General features: G+C 35.3%; 1 protein-coding gene across 1 annotated transcript in view; it reads right to left on the bottom strand.

The window, feature by feature from the left end:
* Positions 1 to 6,855: 6,855 nt before the first annotated feature.
* CD109 (CD109 molecule) overlaps positions 6,856 to 26,232 on the bottom strand; it is a 76,219-nt gene continuing 56,842 nt past the window's right edge. Inside the window, exons 28-33 of the mRNA XM_039346638.1 lie at positions 25,319 to 25,474; positions 25,161 to 25,226; positions 17,152 to 17,294; positions 13,158 to 13,314; positions 10,367 to 10,469; positions 6,856 to 9,702 (exon numbers count right to left, since the gene is read on the bottom strand). Coding sequence (XP_039202572.1) covers positions 9,530 to 9,702; positions 10,367 to 10,469; positions 13,158 to 13,314; positions 17,152 to 17,294; positions 25,161 to 25,226; positions 25,319 to 25,474 — 798 coding nt within the window. The 3' untranslated portion in view covers positions 6,856 to 9,529. The remainder of the gene's footprint in view (positions 9,703 to 10,366; positions 10,470 to 13,157; positions 13,315 to 17,151; positions 17,295 to 25,160; positions 25,227 to 25,318; positions 25,475 to 26,232) is intronic.

A 26,232-nucleotide genomic window follows, 5' to 3' on the forward strand; every position in this document is an offset into this window, starting at 1 on the left:
TGGGTGCCTCTTGTCCATCCACTGAAGTCAGCCTTGGTTATGCTGCTGGAGCATATCTTTCCCCTAGCTTCCATCACGTATTTCAAACCAGATGACAGGACAGAAGGATTCAGAACTGCAGCTGCCAAAGGCGTCAAATATTTGGAAGAAAGAGCTCTTTTAGACATATGAAACCTCTTTTTCAGGAGTTATTGGTGGGAATAAACATTCGGTTTCTGGGTTTCATGCACAATGAGCAGCAGAGTGGACAACCAATCTTCTGATACATATTTCTTCTGGCAACAAGTTGAAACTGCTACTCTTCTATACTCCCAGAGCCATCAGGGAAATAAAAATTGAGACTTCCCTAGCACATCCTCACTGTGCACCCAGAACATGTCTGGGTGCTGCTATCCATGCAAAGTTAATGTGTGGTATCCTAAGAATTGTGATTGACAGTTTCAGCCCCATCCAACATCAGCTATACGAAGGGCCTCTTCTCTGATACTGCACACACTGCATTTTTTTTCTTTTCCAATGATATAATATTATCTCTTCACAATAGTGTGAAATTACAGCTGCCAGTTCTTCAGCTGGTATTGGTCTTCATAAGCATCACGTTCTATCCAAGAACCTAAGATGTTGTAATGTGTCAGTGTAGTATATGTGCAGATTCAAGTAATGTGGCCTTTTATAATTCATAGATGGAAATTTTGTCAATGCGCACATTATGTAGGTGCTGTCCAAGATTTTTGGGTATGGCACCCAGTGTGTCCATTACCAAAGCAACCATCATGGCCAGTTTATGCCATAATATTTCAGCTTCGATTTTTGGATCTTGATACTTTGTGATCTTCTCCAATTCTTTGTCTTCTGTTCTGCTATTCCCTGGTATTGCCACATTAGTTATCCACATTTTATTCTTTTCAACCTTAGTTAAATCTGGTGTGTTATGAGCCAAGACTATCAGTTTGCATTCAGAAATCCCACAATGTTTTAACTTGCTCAGTTTGTACTATTTTTTCAGCTCTGTTCTCACCAATTTTTAACCACTAGTACACAATCATTTTTATAGTTGTTCCAGAGAATCGTTTTGGCGACTATGGTATGTTCTTGTTTATAAATCAGTTTATTCTATCTTCTTGCATGAGCTGAGCATATGAACTACTATTTATACTGTTTTGCACAATCTGCACTTTGAAACACTTGACAATTTTTCAGTTATAACTTTCATTGCATAAGTTTGAATAGTTTACTCTTGAGCAGCCAAAATCAAGCCTTTGCTTTCTTTTTTTTTTTAATGTTCCAGTTGGAAGATATTGCCAGGTTTTATCTTTATCCATTTTTCCCTCAATCTTTTGCAGAAATTGACCATGTAATGCTTTCCTTGCCAGCATTCTGTTCACATTTGTATTGTTATTTTGATGGTCACTTTTTGTTTATTTAATAAATTCCAGTTTTTAGCTTATATCAGTGCTTGTCTTTTATATAACCAGCAATGTGCAATGTGCAATTTTCTTCTTCAACAGTTTGTTTGACTTGAAGTAAACCTCTGCCTCCATTTCTGTGGAGCATGTCTGTGTGCATCTTCAAGTCAACGTTGACTCCTGGTGACCGCCAAGCCCTTGCAGTTTTCTTGGCAAGATTTCAGAAGTGCATTGCCATTGCCTTTTTCCTTGGGCTGAGAGAGAGTGACTGGTCCAAAGCCATCTAGCTGGCTTTGAACTTAAAGTGGGATTAGAGCTCATGATCTCCTGGTTTCTAGCCTTGGACCTTTAACCACTATATCAAACTGAATCTTCTTGAGAGATAAGGGAATGGTTTTTCAAGTAATTCATTGAATTGCTAACTACACAGGTGAGTGACATAGCAGATAAAATAGTAGACACTTAGAAAGAGTTGCAGACATTTAGAGACTGGCACAAAACTGAATTCAAACTGTTAACCCAGTTTCTATTCTATTTGTCACTTTGGGTGTAAAGCTTTTTTTTTCTTGTACCATGGTTTTTTGAGAACAATTCCAAAGGCATCTTTTAAAAAATAATCTGCTAATGAAGCCTCTGACCCAGGGTTGCAAATCCACTTAAATGTAGTCTTATGCTGTGGTACTCAATTGGCCCACACCTATATTCTTTCTGTATCCTGGCTTCCCTTCTACAATTGTTGTAGCAGAGAATTTTACTACTGTGTTGTTAGCAAAAATGTGAAGGAAAGTTAATGGTCTTCAGAAAATTAATCACTGGGAAAATATAAGGATTGTTATTTTTTTACAATATGGTAGCAATAGAACTTCTCTTCCTGGTTTGCCTCCTGGTGTTTCTTTAGTTCATTTTATCTTTTCCAGAATGTTTCAGAAATGACACTATGCTAACACATGATGACAACTTTACACAACAAGGAGAATGCAGGTTACGAACAGAAGGTTCTTGTGTCACTGCCACTGCTGCCAGAGCAGTAAATAATCACACCCCTGTCAACATTAAACCTTTCTTTAAACACAATAATTATCCAGTTTCTATGTTCCTTTTCAATGGATTGAAAAATGTGCTTTGCAGAGGACATAAGTTGCAATTATTTAATCAAATTATCCAAATGCAGTAATGGAAAGAATTTCTCTGAAATTCTTTGAATTTATTTACTCTCGGCTTGATTGATGATGAACTGCATGCTACATTAATTTTAGTGGGAATTATATATGAAAGTTTTCCAAGAGGCAATGTTCCAAAAGAGGTCAACTAACAAAGAAGTGATTAGGATAATGTATTCTTATTACTTACATGATATATTTGTAACTAAGTGACATGCTTATAAAAGTAAGCAGTTGATGAATTGGTTCAATACCTTCTTGATAAAATAAGATAAAATGGCTTATAGATTTACTCTTCTCTGATCTTCTGTGAAGGAAACCTATTGTCCATAAACTTGATAATGATTTTTTTTAAAAAAAATGTTTGTTTGTTTATTGGGGTCTTAATCAGAACTCCATCTTTATTCTGCAGGGCAAAGTCCCAAGAGGTTGTGTGTCTTGGCAATGAACGAAATACATAAACACACATAAACACCCCCAATCAATCAATCAATCAATTGTATAAGATATTTATATCTTGAAGCAGATTTTCCCTTTCTGTCTGCCTGTCTGTAATACTATTCTCATGGTGATTTGTGATATTACATTTGGCCTAACTGCTGGGCATAAAATCCAGGACAGGCACGTATTTGTTCCTAAAAGACATGTTTACATTTTCAGAATGCTCTGCAGTGACAACTGGTACAAATCAAGCAATATTCTTGTATTTAGTGTTTAACTCAGAATTCCATCAGCCATAATAAAATCTAACCGTCACTATTTCCACAATCCACAAACTTAGCCTTGAGCAAGGAACACTGCATTCCTTATCTTCAGGAATTGCCATAATATGCCCAGCTTTCCTTTGAACAGGAAAATAGATTTTTGGGATGTATCTGGATTCCAATGTGCATGACACATGTTTTGCAGCCAGGCCTGCTCCACACATGTAGTCTATTCTGCAACTTGTCATGTCAACACCCTTAAAACAGCAGATTGTCATAGCAGAATCTACAAATGTCAAGAACGAAAGATATTCAATAGAATCAGAACAAACATGACTTTGATCCAAAGACTTCCCAAACCTCACTGCTTAATTACCTCCAATCTGCAAAGCACTTGCTTTGACATAGCTCCAAGCAAGCCTGTTTCTTATTTTCCAATATAACTTCTTTTAATCTCGTAGGATGCAAAGCTTAAGCACTATATATCCATGTTATGGTGCTAAATTCACATCTTTAAAACAGCAGATAATACTTAAGAAGGAATTTTTGTTCTTGGATTTATTACCCTTTTCAAATATACAGACTCCCAGGGAGATATGCGATGCACTTGCACAGAGTTATGCCCTACATCTGTGAACTTCTATTTATATAGTTGTGCTAAGCACAGTTCTTATATGCTATTTATCTTCAAAGCAGTAAAAATGATTGACTTGGCTTGGTAATTTATAATCCAAATGTGAACTGAAGAATGCCTAGGAGGACTCGGTAACAAGTTTATTGAATTCCGCCGGTGACATATTTGACTACAAATACACTATAAACGGAAGTGTTTCTTTTGTGATTTCATTTACATCACACATGATACTTCGCATATTATGAATGGCAAGGAGGCATGTGACCTTTTTTGAATCACACTTGGTTTTTGAGTGGTGAGGCTAGAACAAAAAGTGGCTTAACTATATTTTTAATTTCAATCTATTTTAAATTTAATTAAATATAGCTCATGTGATCACTTTTCTTATATGTAATAGTTTTCTTATTGTGTTTCATTTTGTTACAACGCGGCAGCAACTTTTGAAAACAACTCAGGCTATCCCAAGGCAACAAGGCTGTAATTTGACCCCTTCTTAAGGAGTCTTAAGAGGAATGAAGTGGTCAGCCTTATGCATCAATTATCTAAATATCTTTTTGGCTACTTGGCTCTGATTGTCAGGAATGGGGAATGATATTCCCTTAAAGGACCAGCCCAAAATATCAGGGAGCAGTAGCTAAGCAAAAACTGAGATGTTGAGACCTGAGATCTGGATATTTCCAATCTTCATCTCATCCTCCCAGAGCTTTAATGATAAACTATTACTGCCTTTTTAAAATGCTAATTATGAATTAAGCCACTTTTTGAAGAATTTGCCTTAGAACATAGTTGTGTTTTTCTGTTCCCCATGTATTTTTGAGGTGCATTACTTTATCAAGGGAAAGCTTTTACTTGATTCTAATGCAGCCTAAAGAGCTACACCAGATCACCTTATTCATAACTTTCTTAGCTGAATTAGAATTGAGGTTGTTCTAATTAGTTTCTTAGAACTTTTAAAAGCAAGTACATACTTTTCTCTTGATAGTGAGATGTTTCAAATGCACCGAGTACAATCGTGTGTGTGTGTGTGTGTGTGTGTGTGTGTGTGTGTGTGTGTGTGTATCTTACATGCCTATGGAGTAGATAAGCAATCTTCTTTTCCATCTTTTTTCATCTTGTACAACATTTTAGAGAGGATGCTGCTGCAGAAATAAATAGGGATGAATATCTCCAGGATCATTAGCCCAGACTCAGAAAACACCAACAAATGGCCTCAAAAGAAGATGCTCTGAATCCTGAATTTCCTGTATTGTCCAGATCAAAATCCAAATGAGAAATTCTCAGCTTCTCCCATCTGCTTTTGAGGATCTACAAATGTCATTTCTGGGAACCCATAGCCATCTCCTGGGTATGCTTTCCTTCTGCAACAACAGAGAAGCCAAAGTAGAACTTCAATAGCCTTTTTTCAAATGTTCTTTCTTCAGAACTCTTCCAATAAAAAATGCTAGCATTTGAGCAGTGCCTAGGTCTTATCAGTAATTTTTAAAGGGGCAGGTTGTGCCAAATAATGGGGGTCTGTGAAGAGGCAGAACAACTGTTTTCTTCCTTTGGGGATGATCCAAAAGAAAAGCATAAACCTGAATTATTTGGAGAAGGGAATTACATATCCTTTTGGTTTTTCCCTCCACTCTGTAAGTGGGAAAGAACGTGGGTCTTTGTTCCATTAGGGCACAACAAAATCTTCCAGTGGTTTAACTATTATCAGTTGACATGTGTTTGCAATTTGCATAAAAAATATTACTGAATTGCTAAATATCCTGCAATGGCTGTGGGGGAAGATACTTTTAGAAAACAGACTGTGGCATTTTCCTTGCCTGGGGATTACTTTTTCCTTTTATGTGGCCAATTGACATATAACCATCAAATATTCTACAGAGGGACCAAAACCATATGGTGATGTGGGTGAATAGTATAATATGGGCTGTTCAGTGGTGGGATTCAAATATATGAACAACCGGTTCTCTGTGTGGATGCCGCTTCCAGAAGTCCATTCTGGGCCTGGGCAAAAAGTATTAGCTACTGGTTCTCCGAACTGGTGCGAACTGGCTGAATCCCAACACTGACGCTGTTCTATTGTAATTATTTGGTAATGCAAAATAATCTCACATTCTTCTTTTTCATCTGGGAAGTTAAATAATTAAAAGAGAAAGTCTTTCATGTTTCATTGGCGATCATCTAGTGATAGAAAAGGGCTAATGCACATAATGTGCTAATGCATTTTAAAATTACCGTTATTTTATGTATCAGCATCTAAGATAATTGTGTGCATAACCAACAACTTACTCAAGTATTCTGTCCTTCATTCTGCCTCCTCAGTTTCTGATTCCCTGCAACCATGATTTCATCTTTCTGTCCTCCCAGCATATAATGAAGTCATTTTTGAATTTCTCCTAAATGCCAAGGATCCAAAATCCAGCATTCTGTATTCTGTAGATTCCCCCTATAGCTGTACAGGTAGTCCCCACTGAGCATCAATAACAAGTAGATCTTACTTAACAATGGATTTTTTGTTACTAAGCAAAACAGTCAAAAAGTGCTTTCTTTTAAGAAGAACTACAGAGTATTCTGTCCTCAAAAAACTATTGTGTCTTATACAGTTTCAATGGACCCAGCAATATGGATATATTTATTAAAGATATTCATCTTTCAAGAATCCTCTGATAGCATGCATATTTTAAATTTTCAGCACAAAATATATAGTTTAATAGGCATAACAACTGTAATTCCCCATTTTATATCTGTCAGTACCCTGAACTCTCAATATGTATTTTATTTGCAGCCATGCATTTTCTTTATTCTAATGCAAAACAGGCAGTGCTTTCGTTTAAGATACATACAGAGGGCCTTTCTCAAAAAACTATTGTGTTTATTTCAATATGGACCAGCCCTATGGATATATTTATTAAACTATATATGAAGTGCAAGAATGATCTGATAAGAATGCATATTTTAAATTTTCAGCACAAAATATATAGTTTAATAGGGAATAACAACATAAGTAAATACCTCATTTTCATATTCATGTACAAAATCCTGAACTCTTATACATGTATTTTTTTGCAGCCACAACACACATTTCTTTATTCAATGTTAGGCAGATGTATACATATATGAATAGAGAAATTTGTATTTCCAAGTATGTGTGTGTATATACTCTTTATTCCATACACTTTTTCCTCAGGGCTATTCAATATAATATTCAAATTAAAGCATACAATGCCAAATAAAATAGGCAGATATGCCAAAGCCCTTAAGAATTGATTTTATGCACTTAAGACATAATGCAGCTAAAGTTGCTTAAAGTTCTATTTTATGGATCTTAATATTCACCATATATTTGTCTATATTTGTTCATAGTTTCCTTTCTAAATATTTAAACCTGTGCCTGACCACATCATTATTTTAATCCAGTGCTTCACTTCCTATCTAAGTAAATTTGACTTGCAATATATAGTTGATATTTGATAGTCCTGCATCACTGGCAGCCTACCAATACTGGCATTTGTGAACAAGGATGCAGTTTTACTCTATACTGATCCAAGTTTTCTTTTCATTCATTTATTGAACCTTATTTTTAAGGAAGATGGAAGCCAATTTCAATCTGATTCGGTGACAAAAACACTGCCACTTTTACTTCAGATTGGGCTCTAAGGGTTCTATTTAGACTGACAGAGACTTGATTCCACCCATCTCAATGTCAATATTTTGTTTGTTCCTATAGAGATAGTCCTTGACTTATGACCATAATTGAGCCCAAAATTTCTGTTGCTAAGCAATACAGTTGTTAAGTGAGTTTTGCCTCATTTTACGACCTTTCTTGCTTAAGTCAGTCACTGCAGTTGTTAAGTTAGTAACATACAGTAGCTATTAAATGAACCGGGCTTCCACATTGACTTTACTTGTCAGAAGGTCATAAAAGGTGATCGCATGACCCCAGGTCACTTGCAACCGTCATAAATACATGCCAGTTGCCAAGCATCCAACGTTTGATATTGTAATGGTCATAAGTCACTTTTTTCAGTGTGGTTGTAACAGTCACTAAACGAATGAATGCAAGGCGAGAACTACCTACCGTATACTGCTATTCTTTCTTGCTCTTCAAGATCTTCTATCTCTGAGTAACTTATCATAAAGGTTTGTACCACTTTAAAATTCCTCAGAGGTAGAGTTCCTATTGGACTAGTCTTCTAATTTCACAACAACTTTTGTTTTTTTGTCCATAGGATTGGCAGGACAAGATGGGTTCAGTTTGAAACAAGCCACTAAACTGCTTTATCTTACACTCTAGCAACAATTAGGACAAGCAGTAAATGTCGTACTGTTGAAAAAAAATACAAAATTTCAAATTAAAAAGAAACCTTGATCGTAAGTCTGTTGCTTTCTTATATTTACCTTTAATACATTTACGAAATTCACACACTCCAACACATAATGAGGCATATTTTGTTTTTTAGCACAGCTTAAGCATTTTTCATAATGTGACTATTCAAGTAATGATTATAATCAGCTGCTCAAAATGTTTTTTGGAGCTGTACTTTAGTATGTCCCCTTATGCGCACATTGTACAATCAATGCATATAAGAGGAATTTAGATTTTTAGAACATAACTGAGGAAATCAGTAATTATTGCAATGAATGTTAATCTGGCCAAAGTACTTATTAAACTGCTTTGAAGATGAGACTTAGTCCTGTGACAGTATAATCAATAACACTTATAAATTAAGAGCCTGAAATGTACCATAAACTAAATCCCATAAATTAGGAATGTAATGTTTAAATAACATATGGTGTAAGTATTAAAACTAAAAAATATTCCTTTAAAAAACTCTCAAATTTACTATAAAAATAAGAAACTAATACAAAATATATACTCCATTTCAGTTTTTGCCTGAATATCAGTTTGGCCCCATTCAGACATGCTTTACATTTTTTAAAAAATGGTTAAAGATTTAGACAAAGCGATTTAATTTTAATTTAACATTATCTAATTCACAGCCAAGGTTAGACTCTAGAACAGTGTTTCTCAACCTTGACAATTTTAAGGCATGTGGACTTCAACTCCCAGAATTCCACAGCCAGCAATGCTGGCTGTGGAATTCTGGGAGTTGAAGTCCACATGCCTTAAAATTGTCAAGGTTGAGATCAAGGTTGAGAAACACTGCTCTAGAACTTCCACTATTTCACTGGAGAAAATAGTTTAGGTTGCAATTTTATATACATTTATTAGAAGAGCCCTTCAGACATTACTAGGCAAAAATATGCAGCATATAAAATTTTGCAGCAAGTCCCTAAGCATTTAATAGATAAAAATAGTGTTTCTCAATCTTGGCAATTTTAAACTCTGCGAATTTGCTGTCTAGTAAATTCTGAGATTTGAAGCTCTCACATCTTAAAATCGCCAAGGGTGAGAAACACCAGTACAGAAGATGCCAATGAAAACAAAAATGGTACAATTGTGAAGTTATCCATTCCGAGCAACTTACCCTTATTTAATTTGAGATGCAAATTCTTGCTCAGAGTTTAGACCCATAAGTCAATTTTTACAGGATCCAGACTCTCCTTGTGCAGGAAAATACAATCAATGGTATTCTCAGCAGTGCAATAAGTGTCAGTCACCCAGTTATTAAATCAGGCAACTACATAGCAAGTTGATAGCACTAGTAGTACTAACAATTCAACAGAGAGAGAAACTGATAAACAGCCATCTGTTTTACAAAAATTACATTCATCATCTTCACAGAAAGTACAAGATGACAAACTCTGCATCACCAGGGAGTTGTAGCTTTTCACTGTTCTTCTCCCTATTACGAACAATTGAAAAGCAAAGTTGTTAAGGCCCAACATTTCAAACAAACTATTATTCAATGATATTTTACATGCTGCTGAAACAATATCAGAAGCAAAACTATCATAAAACTTCACCATTGCACTCTGCCAGATTGTTGGGGACAATATCCTGATACTGTAAACCACCCAGAATGTGCTATAAAGCACTATGGAGCAATATATAACTCTAAGTGCTATTGCTATTGCTGTTAGGTATGATGCCCTAATTTCAATTTTCTATTTGGAGCAGATGAATAAAAGTCCTTTTTTTTACTATGTATCCATGAGTCTGAACTATTGCTAAATTTACTTGAAATAAGGAATGCTTTAAGTAACAAAATCATTCCTGTTTGAAGAAGAATTATATCCTAAAATATCAATCTTTCAGAAAACATAAATTTAATGGATGTTATGTTCCACCGAACACTGCCCTCTCCTCACCACCTCCCCCTTCTTCAAGTTTTAAGAGAATTAACATTATTTAAGTGCCTGTGGTTTCCAGTCATGCTTATTTCTCATGAAAAGTCTTTACTATAACAAATTGAATCTGGTCCTTCCTTAACATATAACGAACAGTTCATGTTTCCCACCTAAACTGCATACTTGAGCACTGAATGCATAAAAGTGATTGACACATACTGGGTTCATAATAATCCATCACAGTCACTGAAGCATCCTGGGTATTTGCCACTTTGAAGTCTCTCACAGCTGGAATAGCCACACAAACCTGTGTTTCGTTTAACTACAAAAAAAAGATAACTTTCAGAGAGGACTATATGCTTCCATAATGAATGCATATGAAAAACTAGATGTTTAATATTTTTTAAAAATAAACTTTCTATGCATCCATCTTTAACTGCATTACCCAGAACAGTAGATACAGCTATATATTTTCAAATGGCTGTCCTTTCTGGCAATCTTATCTGTAATTTACCAATAAGAATAGACATTGTGTTATAGAATCACAAACAAGAGCTGATTCACACACATAAACGCAACAGTCCATATCTGCTACAGAATCATGCTTACCAAAATTTATTCTTATTTTCCTACTTGTTTTTGAAAGTAAATATGGATAGATCAACTGCCTGTGATCAACTGCGTATTATCCTATGCCTGACCCCTTTTAGTTCCATACTGGAAGGATTGCTTAAACAAGCTATCACTTCCTGAATTGCTTTTCTCTGAGGCACAAATGTGCTAATTGTGTCCTTGATTAGCCAGCTTGCAGCTTCTGCCTGTAACTGACACTTTTGGCTTTTGATTGCCTTGTAAGCTCTGGAGCACTCAGTCCTGAACAGCTAGGCAAACAACCAACACCACATTCCTTTCAATGTGCATTCTCCATTGTTTACCGCCTATTGTCTTGTAATCCCTTCCTGTCAAGACAAACATCAACTTTCCTCTTGTTAATTATTTCAACACTGGCATGAGCATTCCAAAAGGTGAGGATTAGGGGAAAAAAGGGCTATAAAATTTGCCCTTTCATCAGGCTTCCTTGTGAGTCACATTCTGGAAACCTTCCCCACCTTTTGGGCTCATCTGTCTGTTTGTTCATATCCTTCTGACACTGTAAAGCAAAGAAAAACTGAAGTAAAATCATAAGCACCGTCATAGTCATATGATTTTCCACTTAGTGACTGGGTTGCTGAATGAGGACTAAGCTAAACTAAACCAGTTACGTTATACTTATTGGCTGAAGTTGTGACCAACAACTCTGTTGCTCAACAGCAATGTCTTTAAGAACAATATCATGTGAACATGATTTGTAACTTTCTGCAGGCTTTCCCATTGACTTTGCTTATTGGAAACAGGCTGTGAAGGTTGCAAACAGCAATCATGTGACTACAAGACTGCATAAGTGAGCACTGTTGCCAAGCACCCAAATTATGACTTCCAGTGAAAAAATGACCCACTGACTGCACACCCAGGGAAGGATCCCTGAAGGATCTTTTCTTACCTTTTTCAACCACCAACAGAAGGAACCAGCATTCCTTTAGTTTATATGACTCTCCAGAGTTAGGGGAAAGTCCTAGAATTATCCCTCAAGATCCTCCAATACAGCAAAGGTCTGCAAGTAGCTTCAGGAGCTGCGCTTCAAAGCAGCCTGCATGCCAAATCTGGGCTGCAAGTTGTTGAAGAAGCAGCTGTTTTGGAATTTATTTTTCAAATGGACAGTAAAGTGTACCTTTCATATCTTAATCATTTTAAGGACTATTCATCTTTATTAAGCTAAAAGAGTCTTTCTTTAGCAACAGCCTGTTACTCCTTTTTGAAGATCTATGCTATTTTGGGGATTTCTTCAATGTTAAACAATAAGGAAAAAGGCTGCTAAGGCAAGCAAAAATAAGGAAGTGCGGAGTATCTTTTTTTTAAAAAAAAGTTAAGGGAGAAACATAAGGGTAGAAAGTTGTGGTTGTAGTTTATTATTTTCAGTAATATGTAGCTTGGTCTGCTTTGCTCTAGGTGACTAATTATGTTTTTTATTTGGATATCACTTCTGGATTTTGTGCTTGTGATGAAAAAAAAAATGAAACTTTGACTTTGGTTTTGCCAGTTAGATAAATTTGTTGTTATAGAAATGGCTAGTTATATACTAATATATAAAAGTAAAAGGTTGAAGCTGGAATGTTATCTTGTACTGTGCTAAAAAGAGTCGGAAGTCAATGCTTTTTTTCTTCTCTTGTATCTCATATTTTCTTTCCCCCTCTTTTTCGTTCCCTTAATTTCCTATTTTTATTTCTATTTTATATACTGATAAAACAACAGAAGTCATTAAATGAAGCCAAGCACTCAAATCATGATTATATAATTGCCATTTTGTATCTTTTTTTTTTACTATTTATCTCCAGAAATGCGAAACATGCAACTTTATGGACTGGTTGAGTCACTTTTTAGCATTACTATAACTTCAAATGGTCACTAAACAAGTGGTCATTAAGCGAGGACAACCTGTACGATGTGAATCCACGTTTTATGCCTCTATCTTATACTTTATTCTTCATCCTGAGTAAACACACAGATGCTTGCACTATTAGTGTGCTTAATCTTGGCACAGTATGGTCCCCAAACAGAAAAACCAAGTTGGCTATAGCACTTCTTCATACCTGTTTCTCTTTTCCTTAACTATGAAGGCTTCCAATCAGAGCCTATAACTTAATAATTTTAATTTAGTCTTTTCACCCTTAAACATCTATCTCTACATATTCTTACAATGCTTGCCCAAACTTACACAAGTGTACTTCATAAAATACGGCCTCCCCTAAATGAACTGGAGGATTCCAATTAAATTGCCTCAAAATTTTGTCTACAGTGTTGACAAAATGTAATGTTTATTTTAAATGATAAATTTTAAAAAACCCTTTCATAATTTTAGTTTTTGAATCAAAGTTTCATTATCATTCTTATGTATGTTCTTATTTCGACTTACAGAGTCCAGATATAAATGGATTTTGCCTTCATCTTTTTCCACCTTTTTCACTGGGTCATCTAATGACACAAAATTGGGTGACAAAGAGAAGCCACTCAGTAATCCAATCTCCATGAGAGCCATGCCAGTTCTTGAAGATGAGCCCGTGCCCAGATATCTAATGAAGAAAAAAGAACAATTTACATAGAAATAACTGCGTGTGTATATAAGCACGCAATGTTATTAATCAGTATAGAATTAAAGTACGGACATTGAAAAGGCCCCTCCGTTTGTACTGGAGGAAAATAAAACTATAGAAGAACATAAATAACTACACACTGCAATTTTATTTATAATGTTTCTATATGTAGGATTGTAAGCCCTCCAGAGTTATTCTGTGGTAAGATGGGCGGCCTATAAATTTTAAAAATAAAATACATCACTCCCCCACCCATTTTAAAGGAGACAGATATCTAAATAAAAAACAAATACTGATTTCCAACTGTAACATTATGACAGGAATTACCGAGAGGACAAGTGAAGTGAAAGCATCAAACAACAATGACAAAAGTTCTTTAATGGCATGTCAGAACACACCCATTTAACATGAACAGGAAATTTCTGCTATAAATTTTCAACAAAGCACCTCTCAGATTTGTGCTCTGAATGCTGGGGAATTGAGTAAAACAATTATTTCTTGTTATCAGGTAGTCCTCAACTAATGACTACAATTGGGACCAGATTTTCCATTGCAAAATGTTACATAACTGATTTTATCACCTTTTCGCTACAGGTTTTAAGTGATTCACTGCCACTGTTAAGTGGCTGGCTTGCCTCAATCAGAAGCAAGCTGGGAACACCGCAAATGGCAATCACATGACCCTGGGATGCTGCAACCATGGTAAATACATTTATCAAGTGCACAAAGTTTGATCATGTGACTATGGGATGTTGTGGTATTCGTAAGTGGGGGACCAATCATAGGTCATCTTTTTCAGTGCTGTAGTAACTTCAGTCAGTCACTAAACAAATGGTTACATCAAGGACTACCCATACGGAGGAAATTTACAAAAAGACTCACTTGCCTAAGCAAAGCTCTGAGTCTGGAAGCATGAAATCACTAAACACAGATCATATTTGGATAGGAATTCAATACACTCTAAGAGCAGAACAATCATGTAAGATCAGAGCAAAGCACATGCTCCCAATTCTTGCCTCAATGAATATAGGAGAATTTGATAGCTAAATTAATCTCTTAATAAAAACATTTGCAATGATAAAATAATTAAAGTAAGTAATAATAAAAACACCCAATAATTAATATTAAATAATAATATTAGAGATAAGAGCCGTGGTGGCACAGTGGTTAGAATGCACTACTGCAGGCTAACTCACTGTTCATGCCAGGAGCTTGATCCTGACTGGCTCAAAGTTGATTCAATCTTCCATCCTTCCGAGGTTAGCAAAATGACGACCCAGATTGTTGGGGACAATATGCTGGCTCTGTAAACCGCTTAGAGAGAGCTGTAAAGCACTGTAAAGAGATACATAAGGCCAAGTGCTACTGCTATTTTATATCAAACCAATATGAAAAAGGAAAGCCAACGAAATGACTGGCCTACATTGTGTTCAGGGGAATGCCAAGTTTTTATTGGGGGACAAGTATATTTATTTATTCTTTATGCTGTAAGTTTTTTTTTTTTTTTTTTTTTTTATTGAAATTTTTCAAAAGTTTTACAAATAAAAATCCACCCCCCCCTCCCCAACCACCCCACCCCCCCCCCGACTTCCCAGAACTGAATATAATTATTTAACAAATATTTTAAAAATAACATTTGCAATTTATAAAATAATTAATAATAATAATAAAAATCACAATAATAATATATATAATAATAATATAGATAACATAAACTTTAAAATGAATAATATATACTAAAAATAAAAAAATATATATATATATATAAAAAGAATTTGAATAAAAAGAAAAAGAAAGAAAGAAACAATCATTACAAATTATAAAAAGGCTAGATAATATTTTTCCATATCCAAATTATGTTGTATAAAATTTATCCATTTTTCCCATACCGCAAAAAAATTTTCTTGAGATTGCTCCTTTAAGAAAGCCGAAATCTTTGCCATTTCTGCCAAATACGAAACTTTATGAAACCATTCTTGTAAAGTAGGCAAAGATTCCTTCTTCCAATATTGTCCTATTAACAACCTAGCGGCTGTAATCAAATTTAACATCAATATAACCTCCTTAGCATCACAGTCAATAACAATACCTAGTAAAAATAATTGCGGAGTAAATTTTACCCTCTTTTAAAAATTCTTTGAATATTCCACCATATCTTAATCCAAAAAGCTTTTATATGCTTACACGTCCACCAAATATGGTAATAGGTAGCATCCAAATATCCACATCTCCAGCATTTCGGCTGTAGATTAGGGTACATAATGGACATTTTCTTTGGGTCAAGGTGCCATCTATAAAACATCTTATAAAAATTCTCTCTTAAATTTTGCGCTTGTGTGAATTTAACATTTCTTATCCAAATAAGTTCCCAAGTATCCATTGAAATCGTTTCACCAATATTCTGTGCCCATTTAATCATACAATCTTTAACTAGTTCAAGTTCTGAATCTAATTCCACTAAAACCCCATAAACTCTCTTAATATGGGTTGGCCTTTGATCTCTTACTTGTTTTAAAAAAATTTCATCTTCTCTAAGCCAGCCCATTTTACAATCCATCTTCCATCTATCCACTATTTGTCTATATTGGAACCATGAATAAGTTAAGTTTTCATGTGTTAATTCTTCCAAAGATTTTAACTGCCAGTCTTGGCCATCCCATCTTAATAACTGTACGTAAGAGACCTTGTCCATATTTACCCCTTTCCTTATACCTTCTATGGCATGCCGAGGTATAGCCCATAATGGTATTTTGAAGTCACTTTTATAATACTTTCTCCACACTCTTAGCAAAGAGTTTCTTATAATATGAGACTTAAAAACCCAATCCACTTTTTTATTAAATATTAAATAGGCATGCCATCCAAAAAATAGGTCCCAGCCTTCCAAATGAAGTATTTCTGTATTTGTTAAATTCACCCAGTCGCTAATCAATGTCAATACTACAGCATCATAATACAATTTCATATTTGGTACCTTGAGTCCACCTCTCTCACGAAAATCTTGCATTATTTTAAGTTTCACCCTTGGTTTTTTCCCTGCCCAAACAAATTTATTAATACCTTTTTGCCATTCATCTAAATTACGTTCGTTCTTTAAGATAGGTAACATTTGAAACAAAAAAATAAACTTTGGCAGGACATTCATTTTAATAACTGCAATTCTGCCCATAAGGGATAACTGTAAATTATTCCAGTTTTTTAAATCCTTCTGTACCTCCATCCACAGCTTTTCATAATTATTTTTATACAATTTTACATTAGAAGCAGATAATGTAACCCCCAAATATTTTACCTTATCAACAATTTCAAAGTCTGTTAAGTTAACTAAAGCCTGTTTATCACCATTAGTCATGTTTTTAGCTAATATTTTGGTCTTATTATTATTAATTTTAAAGCCAGAAACACGCTTTATGCTGTAAGTTTATATGGCTGCCTATCTTAATCATATCTGTGTAGCTAGTAAAGGCATAAAAACAAAAACAGGTCTTTAACAATAGTAAAAAGATGCCAGGTAAAAATACAGAAGTCATTCGGTGCAAGACTAAAGCACAAACTAAGCTGTATATACCCTAAAAGCCTGAGGGAAGAACTTGTGAACTAAGCTGTCTCTTTACAGTAGATTTAACTAAGCTTTAACTCTGGTAGGAGTTTTTGATTCATTCAATCGTTCGTTCATTCATTTAGAAAACCTGGCAAAATATAATGGAGTGCTATGAATAAACTTTGATTTCTCTGAAATACCTTAAGATATATTAGTTAAAGGGAGAATCAGCTTAAAATCATTTTAAAAATTGTAAATAAAAGGTAATTACTTACCTGGTACACACATTTAAAGTTAAGCTGTTTATGTCTTCTTTGTCATCCTTTACATAGACATCTAAGTCAAAAGCTTCTTGATTTTGTGCAGATCTACGTCTTTTGCTGGTATGTGAATGAATTGTATTGTACATAACATTGAGCTATAGAAATGCAAAAATAAAAAATGATGATATTCAGTGAAGAAAGCAGTGATTTGTAGAAAAGAGTAATAATAGCTATTTCATAGTTTATCAGATTAAATTCATATATGCAATACTGTGACATGCAATCAAAAAATAAATGTGGGATATTTTGCATCCTTTTCTGAAATAAAACTTTCAGTTTCAAGTTCTCAAAACAAATCTATCAAAAGTGCTTCAAAACAACAAATCAAACATGCTTTCTTCTGATTGGACCTGCTGTGAACGTGGTCAAATCAAGTTGGAAATAAATCAAAATGTTGTCATCGCCCAAAATGCTATTGTTTCAGTATCTGCCAAGAAAAGCAAAATGGTAAAAATTTACTGGCAATTCAGGAACATCTGGATCAACATACAGGATAGCCTCTTAAACAGCTATTTCACTGGAAGAAATTTTATGTTCGATTTTTCATTCCTTCTTGGCCCTAAACAAAGATGAACTCATGAAGAAAGAAAAGCCTACAAAGGAATGATCAAGCATGCTTTCAGCTGGGTCCAACATCAACTCAGTTTTCTTACCCAGCCTGGCCTGCTGCAAACAGGACAAAGCAAGATATGCTGTCATAGGCAGAAAGAATTTTACCAACGCAATTTAAAAGGTATCTTGATATGACAATTTAGACGGGAGTGGTGGGAGATATGCATGCAACATATAACCATATATTCACTAGCTGGTACACTCATAATGACTGACATCTTGGCTTATACTCATACATGTCAATATGTAATTCTGGAAACTACAAAACATCATTCAAGATGTCTGGAACCTCTGACACAATTCATACACATTTGCCTACTCCTATGTCAAATCACACATCTTTCCTTAAAGACTCACTTCTGTTATGGAAACACTGATTTCCCTAGGCTATGCATCTACTGCTTTTATGATTGATTGTGAATAAGATTGTGTGAGTATTCCACATCTGAGTCAATGACTCAATTAAACCAATTGCAATACCACCTTTTTTCTTTTTTTAAAAAAAATTGATTTTTGCTGCTGAACTCCAAAACTAGAAAGATACGCCAACTACATTTTTCTAAAGGGCATAGTCTCTCATTTAGTTAAACAATAATAGTGTGGTGCACTTTTTGCATCAGTTTTTATATCAGTTTTATGTTGCGATTAAGCATTCTTGGAGAGATGCAAATAGCTATCTGCAAGTAAAAAGAGGGGAAAATCCAAAGCCATGAACAGGAAGATTATTAGCTGGTTATCAGAATTATCTGATTAAAGGCAAACCACTCCCAAAAATCTTGTTAAGAAAACTGCATATGCCTGTCTACGTAGTTGCAAGAAACAAGAATGACATTAATTTATTTTAAAAAATTTGCATTAGTAGTAATTATGCATTCATATTTGCAGAAATTTTACCTTTGTACTATGTACAGTTTTGTCTTCTACTGTTCATTTAATATGTTACTAAAATGTGCAATTTTACCACAAATGCTAAATTTATGCCTGTGTACATATATTTTACATGTTATAAATTTATACATTTGGATTTCTGTAGTAAAAGCTCTTCATAGTCAGGTAAAACATTGCAAACTTGGAAGCTCGAGCAAACTTTAAGTAAATCAGAAAGTGAATATTCTCCTTAGCATGTCATGTCCAGGTTCATTTTCAAAAACACTTGCCATTTTAAAATTCATCTTTCTCATCTACCTACAATTCTTGTTTATTGCATACAGAAAGAGCAAAATTTTACCTAAGTGAATAGGAGGTAGTTTAGTCTTCATGAAAGATGCTCGAAATAGAATGTTTAACACACATAATGTTTAACATACATATTAAACCACAATACATGTTGATTTTGGTTTAGTGTGGTATGTGAACCTAGTTATTCTACTTGGTAAACTATGGTTATGGCCAAGCCATATAGATGTAAATTTAGTTACTGTGGCTTAAACCAAGGATAAAATTAACCTTGGCTTATCATAATGCATTAACGTGGCCTTAGTTTTGCCAGTTCTTGATTGGAAAGAATCTCTAATGCTTTTCCAAGATTAATGGCAGGAAGATGGTATTCTTCACATTTATGAAACTGCAAGACTTCACACTTCTGGAACTACTTTGCTTCAACAATTATTGAAAACAAGGAGCTTTCTTGTGAAAGCATTATTAAAAAAATATCAAAAATTTGGAAAATTTCCTTCAGCCCAGAAATCTTTACTCTCTTGTGTTTATCCTTATGGCTGGATCTTAAACAGATATCTGGATGAAGGTTTATGTTAAAGGGTTATTTTCATTAAGAAATTTTTGGCAGCATTTTCTTTGGCTGCTGCATTAAGCTTTGAGGAAGAAAAGAGAATGCTAATGAGCTTGCATTTTAAAAACTGAACTTCAGCAGGTATGAGAATGGGTGGGAAGATTCACACATTCCTGACTTGGGTTTTACTAAAACCCTAATGTCAAATAAAACTAAACTGAATAAAACTAAATAAAAACTAAACCGAATTTATTCACTTGCTTCAGGAATGAAACACACACACACATTAAGCCTGCTAGTGTCTCATCAGGCCATATTTTTTCACTTTATTGGCATATATAGAATTGAAAAATCAGGGCTGCTAACCAGACTGAGAGCTGAAAAATATCTCTGAAGAGGATAATTGGAAATCACCTTGTTGACAAAAAAAATGCAGTAAGACAGACTCAAACCAGATACAGGACCATCTTTATTTTTTAAAAGTTGAATGAATAGTTGTTTTCCTTATATCCTGGAGAGCAGTCTGTATGTTTATCAACAGTAGACACATAGAAAGCATAATTCTGTTTTATCCAGGGGACATAAAGGTGAGGGGTGCTAGATGTTACCTAGTTTGGGTAATGAAATATCTGCAAGAAAACAATCAAGCTCAGAGAACACCAAGGACCCCTCATTTCAACCCTGAGCTACAGATATTCTCCTTTATTGATAAAGATTCAGACTATTTGAGCATCCATTTAAATTTCTGAATCCAATTAAAAGGACTTATTTACAGTTGCAAAATAATGAAAAATATATAAGATTGTTTGAAAAATCAATTTTATGGAAAAATGTACCAGAACTGGCCTCTCTCTTGGAAGTGGATGGTCATTAGATTTTGCTATGTAATATAATACACTATCCAGAAGAGATTCAAAAAATGAAATGGAGTTCTTAAATGACATGATTCATTCTTGCCAGATGTTTAAAAAACTTCTCTCTCCCATTTTTCTACCCAATCCTGTATAGGCATAAATCAGGAAGTCTATTGCACTTATAATGAATAGCTAGACATGGCTGAAGGATTGCTTTTGACTTGAATTACAACTGGTAGCATTGCCATTGCTAACTCTAAATGAAGAGGAAGGTTCTACTTTACACATGATGTAATGACAGTAAAATACATTATTGCTTCAATTCATCTACTCATAAATTCCAAATGTGATCATTCTTTATAGGCTGCTCGCATGAAATTCATATAAGTCATGCAATGTTAATTGCTGTTGTTACCAGCAATTATTGCATTCTGCATTAGTACAGATTTTTTTTTAATGGGAATGTCACATATCACTTCAAGCATATTGATATCAACTCTAATGTTAAGAGTATTTTACTAGAAAAGGGTAGGTTGCTTGGTCTGACTATAAATCAGTCATAAATTATATTATTATTAATTTATCTGTCTATTTTTTTTAGAGTAGTTAAATCCCGATAACAAACTGCAATCATTCTTAAAGGATGGGGCATTAATAAAAGAACAAGAATGGCAGAGTTTAATGCTCTCCAGGCTAGAGGTTATGCCTTAGGATGCTTTAGGAAGAGCGATCCTTCGGCTTGCAAAGGTTTTCCATACAGAACAGCTGTGTCATAAATGAGAAAACGCTGGCTGAGTAGTCTCTTAATAAGAGTTATGGCAAAATTTAGAGTGCTGCACCTACATGTGGAAACAAACCATCTTCCACTCCAGGTACCGTGGACTATATGATTTGTGGTTATACAGAAATGGCTCTTTGGATAAGGATTAGAAGTTCTGTTTCACTTAGCTTATCTACTTATTGAGCTAAAGCAGAAAAATAATAATTACTTGGATAATAAATCACTGCCCTTTGCTTGAAAAGTTTCTATAACAGCCCATTGTCCTCCAGAAGGAAAGGGAATAAATAGTCTTCAAGAATGAAAGGTAATCTATTATTTTCCCATTTCCTTATTTAGTTAAACTATGTATATGCTGTCCTTTCTCTTTATGGCCGTTATCAAAAGATATACGGTAGTCCTCGACTACCATTCATTTAGTGACCATTCAAAGTTACAACGGCACTGCAAAGAGTGACTTATGACTGTTTTTCATACTTACAACCATTGCAGCATCCCCCGCGGTCACGTGATCAAAATTTGCCCGCTTGGCAACTGGTTCATATTTATGACGGTTGCAGTCAACTGGGGGTCATGGGACCAGCTTTTGTGACCTTCTGACAAGCAAAGTCAGTGAGGGAGCCAGATGCACTTAACAACTGGGTTACTGCCTTGTCAACTGCAGCGATCCACTTAACAACTGTGGCAAGAAAGGTCATAAAAACTAACATAACAACTGTCCCACTTAGCAACAGAAATGTTGGGGTCAGTTGTGGTCATAGGTCAAGGACTACCTGTAACAAGTGAAAATATGAAATGTACCTCAAAAACATTTAGAGTAGTGGTTCTCAGCCTGTGGGTCGGGACCCCATTTGGGGTCGAACGACCATTTCACGGGGGTCGCCAAACAACGCAGTCCACCATTTTTTCCCCCTTTTCCTTAGCTGTGCTACTCCCTTTTATTCTATTGGCTTTTGAAAGCCAATAGAATAGACTCTCTTGAATAGAGTCTAATTCTATTGGCTTTCCAAAGCCAATAGGAATTGTCAAGGCTGTCTCTGCCCTGCTGAGCCCGCCAAAAGCCCCATTCTGCAAACGGTGCTGCACCAGTTGAGTAGTCCTCAACTTACGACCGGTTGAGTAGTCCTCGACTTATGACCGGTTGGGGGTCGCGGCATTAAAAAGGTTGAGAACCACTGATTTAGAGCCTCAAAAACCAGTAGACTGAACGCACTCAGGGCTGGCCTCTCAAAAGGTGATTTCCTCAGCTGATAAGACTTTAAGTTTCATTGTGACCGCTCTGAACTGGGTCTGGGAAGCAACTGGCCACCAGTGAAATTGTTCCAAGCCAGGAGTAACATGGGACCTCCAGGAGACACCACTCACTATGGATGAAGCCACTTTTCTGTAGTAACTGCAATTTTCATTCTTGGGAACTGCTGCTAAAGAAATGCATGGTAATAAATCAGCCTTGAGGTTATCATTGCATGGATTTGATGATTCTTTATCAGCGAAAACTGCTGTGGCTCTCCAAGGTTAATGCTAAATCCAGAAGACCCACTAGGCTGCTAAATTGATTCTTAAGGGAGTCTCCTTCTAAAAGAAGCATTACAGGCAGTCCTCGATATACAACAGTCCATTTAGTTCAAAGTTATAACGGCAATGAGAAAAGTGACTTATGACATGGCAGCATCCCGATGATCATGCGATCAAAATTCGGACTGACTCATATTTATGTCCCGGGATCGTGAGATCACCTTTTGCGACCTTCTGACAAGCAAAGTCAATGGAGAAGCCAGATTCACTTAACAACCGTGTTACTAACTTAACAAATGCAGCGATCCACTTAACAGCTGTGGCAAGACAGGTCGTAAAATGGGGTAAATTCACTTAACAACTGTCTCACTTAGCAACGGACATTTCGGGCTCAATTGCGGTCCTAAGTTGAGGACTACCTGAATTTGCCAAATCCTGATATCCAACTCCCAGCGTTATTCATTGCCATGTCTTATTTTATTCCTTCACATCTAAGTCCAGTGTCATCTGGAGACATTCAGAGGCCCTAGAAACTTTAGACCTTAAGTCTATAAAAAAGGAAAGGAAAGCTAAGTATTATCAGCATATTGGTGGTTTCTGGCTCTCAACTTGAGAACGACACCGCTATGTGATTTCGTATTGGAATCAAACAGAATTTTCCCATCTTTAACCATACATGGGAATGTCTGATATTGTCCTCAAATCCTACAGGCTGCAATACTACTTAAAAAATAGATAAATATACAGTAGTATCATATACCTATAGACAGTTGATTAGGTAAAACACCCTCTTTTTCCATGTGGTAATTACAAATACAGGATTGTATATGTTTGGGTCTATGCATTTGGCATCTAATATTTATTTATATTTTTCTTAAAAATGTTTTAAGTTGTTAATAACATGATAGCACATCAGTTTTTTTAAAGTAAGCTTGCAATATTTTTGCATGTGTAGACAACTTCTAGCAATCTGACTGCGGTTAAAAACAATACCAGCTGAGTCCACCACTGTCAGATATGATGGATGAGCAATTTTTTGCCTGCTGCGGTATTTTCAAATGTCGGCCTTTATAAATGGACCTGAAGTTATTATCAAATCTATATTTTTTTTCGTAAAAATAAATACGATTTCTGAAAATGCATACACCAAAATAAGAGCATTTTATAACAAGCCCAGCCCTCTCTGAAATTTTATACATAACCTATTCTTCAAATTGTGTTTGTGGTCCATTACAGCTCTTACATTGCTAATGTCACGTATTCTACTGCTTATTTGTACTGGATTCTAATCAATGTGGAATTTGGCTCATGCAATCCAATCGTTTTACAAGGATTAAAGATAAAAAGATGTAAAACTGGCCTGGAGTTTCTATGCTAACTGGATTCTGTGTCCCTGGCATCCCTTTGATCCACAGAGAACACCATTTCCTTTGACAGGAGTCCAAATATGGAGACAGGTCTCACATGCCAAGATACTTTTGTAAATTGTTTTCATTCTCCTTCTCATCTTCCCCTGGACTACCAGACAGTATTTGATTTGCTATGTTGGGTAGCATGTCAGAATTGGACAAAAGAACAATATGCTACTGGCCGACAAGAGAATGACTTGCATACATTTTGCCAGGGTTAAAAAAGTAAGATATATAATGAACACTGAAAAATCTAAGCAGAGAAGGGAAACAGGAGACCTCCTCTGGAAAATCAAGTGACTATTTTTAAACAGAAAGGCTGAAGAAAGGGAAGAAGACACTGCTCCAAATAAGGAATTGCATGAAAATTAGAGCTAACACATTCCACACTATTTATAAGGAGCCCATGATTATTATACTGAATTATGGACTGGGCAGATTTTTATAAAGGACAATACTTCAATATTAATAGTAGTGATGTTCAGGATTTTCTGAAAGCCACTGTAGATCCAAAATGAAGTTAACAACATGTCTGTCAACAGAGTTCATTTTTATGAACTGCAGGCTATGCTGCAGTTCAGAATAAAACTGTTCACATCAGGAAGTCTTGTTGCTGATTTAGAAGATCCATCCTGTACATAAATATTAATCTTAAAGTGACATTTAACAGCATCCTAATGCTACTACAATTATCCTCTGGGAAAACACTATTCACACACAGTAATTAGAATCAAAACTATACTTTTCAACATGATAGGTACATTGGGCCTGTTACATAATTATTAGAATTAATAGAATTCTATTAATATAGAATTGCTATATTAATATGATATTGATAATCAGAGCAGGTTAAAAAAAGACTAAACAAAAAAATAACATATGGAGAAAATAATCTAAAGTAATAAAGTCATAAGAACAGCTCTGATTTGATTCTAGATCTAGTTTGTACTCAGTATTGACTCTACCCTTGATAATTTAAATATTATCCAACCAAATGGAGTATCTAATTCAATACAAAATCCTTAAGAGAAAGAAAAGGGACAAAAATTATTATATATTCCTACCTGAAAAATAGCAAAACCACGGCCACTTGCAGAAATTGTAAGTGTAACAGGCTGTGCAGCTGGAAACTAAAAGAAATGGCAGATTTGAATGTGTTCAGAAAAACATTCCAAACTAAATGAATTGCCTGAAATTAAACTCTTTTTTTTAACTACAGTACCTCTTTGGTCTTGAGAACAAAGCGGTTTTCATGATCAATTTGGAAAACAGTTGGGTGTTCTTCCATGGATGTATTCACTGTCACATCTATTTCTGTCACAGAATCAGCTATGAGTGTCGCAAAGGTACTCAAGGCCTGCAGAGCCACTATAGTGTCCTACCCAGAGAAGAAAGAACTGTCCTTGTTAATATGAACGTGGATGAAGTAAGCAGGTCAATCAGGTGAGCAGGCAGCACCTAAGGAAGCCTGGCTGATTTCAGAAGCTAAGTAGGTACAGATCTGGTTAGTACTTGGATGAGAAGTTATCTGGAAATCCTGGTGCAATAAGCCATACTGTCATTTTTTAAAAAAAAGTCTTCTTCACATAGTCAGTCCAAATGCTGATTTAAGTATTGTACTTTATTATTAGAAAGGGCAGAGTGAGCAGGTACAGTAGTTATTCATGGCAGCAACTATAGTTTTATCTTGCCAGGCACACATTTACTCACTCAGTAACTCTTACAAAAGTAGGACAAACTTAATTTATGATAATTTGATTTGGTTTGGCTTAACACAGTGCATGAGCTCAATCAGTGGGGCTTTATCATATCAGAACCAGGTCATTCTTGCTTGTCTAATAAAGCACATTCACAAAAAGCTTATCTTAGCAATGTGCATAACATTGCATAATAACCCATAACATTGCTTTGGTGCAAAGATATGAACTTAGGTCTTCCCAAGCCCAAATTCAACTTTCTGGCATTTTTAAATAAGATTGATGAATCAAGTGCAACTGGCCCATGTAGAAAATTAACTGAATCTTTGGCACGCACACAGAGTAGAAGGTTCTGGCTGGCTTCCTTAGACTAGAGAATCAAAATCTTTTCTAATTGTTTCAAATTGTTTTTTGAAACATTTATATATAAATTTCTGGC

This window comes from Crotalus tigris, unplaced genomic scaffold (assembly GCF_016545835.1).
Source record: "Crotalus tigris isolate CLP2741 ecotype Arizona unplaced genomic scaffold, ASM1654583v1 scf7180000018016.4438896, whole genome shotgun sequence".
Classification (NCBI taxonomy): domain Eukaryota; kingdom Metazoa; phylum Chordata; class Lepidosauria; order Squamata; family Viperidae; genus Crotalus; species Crotalus tigris.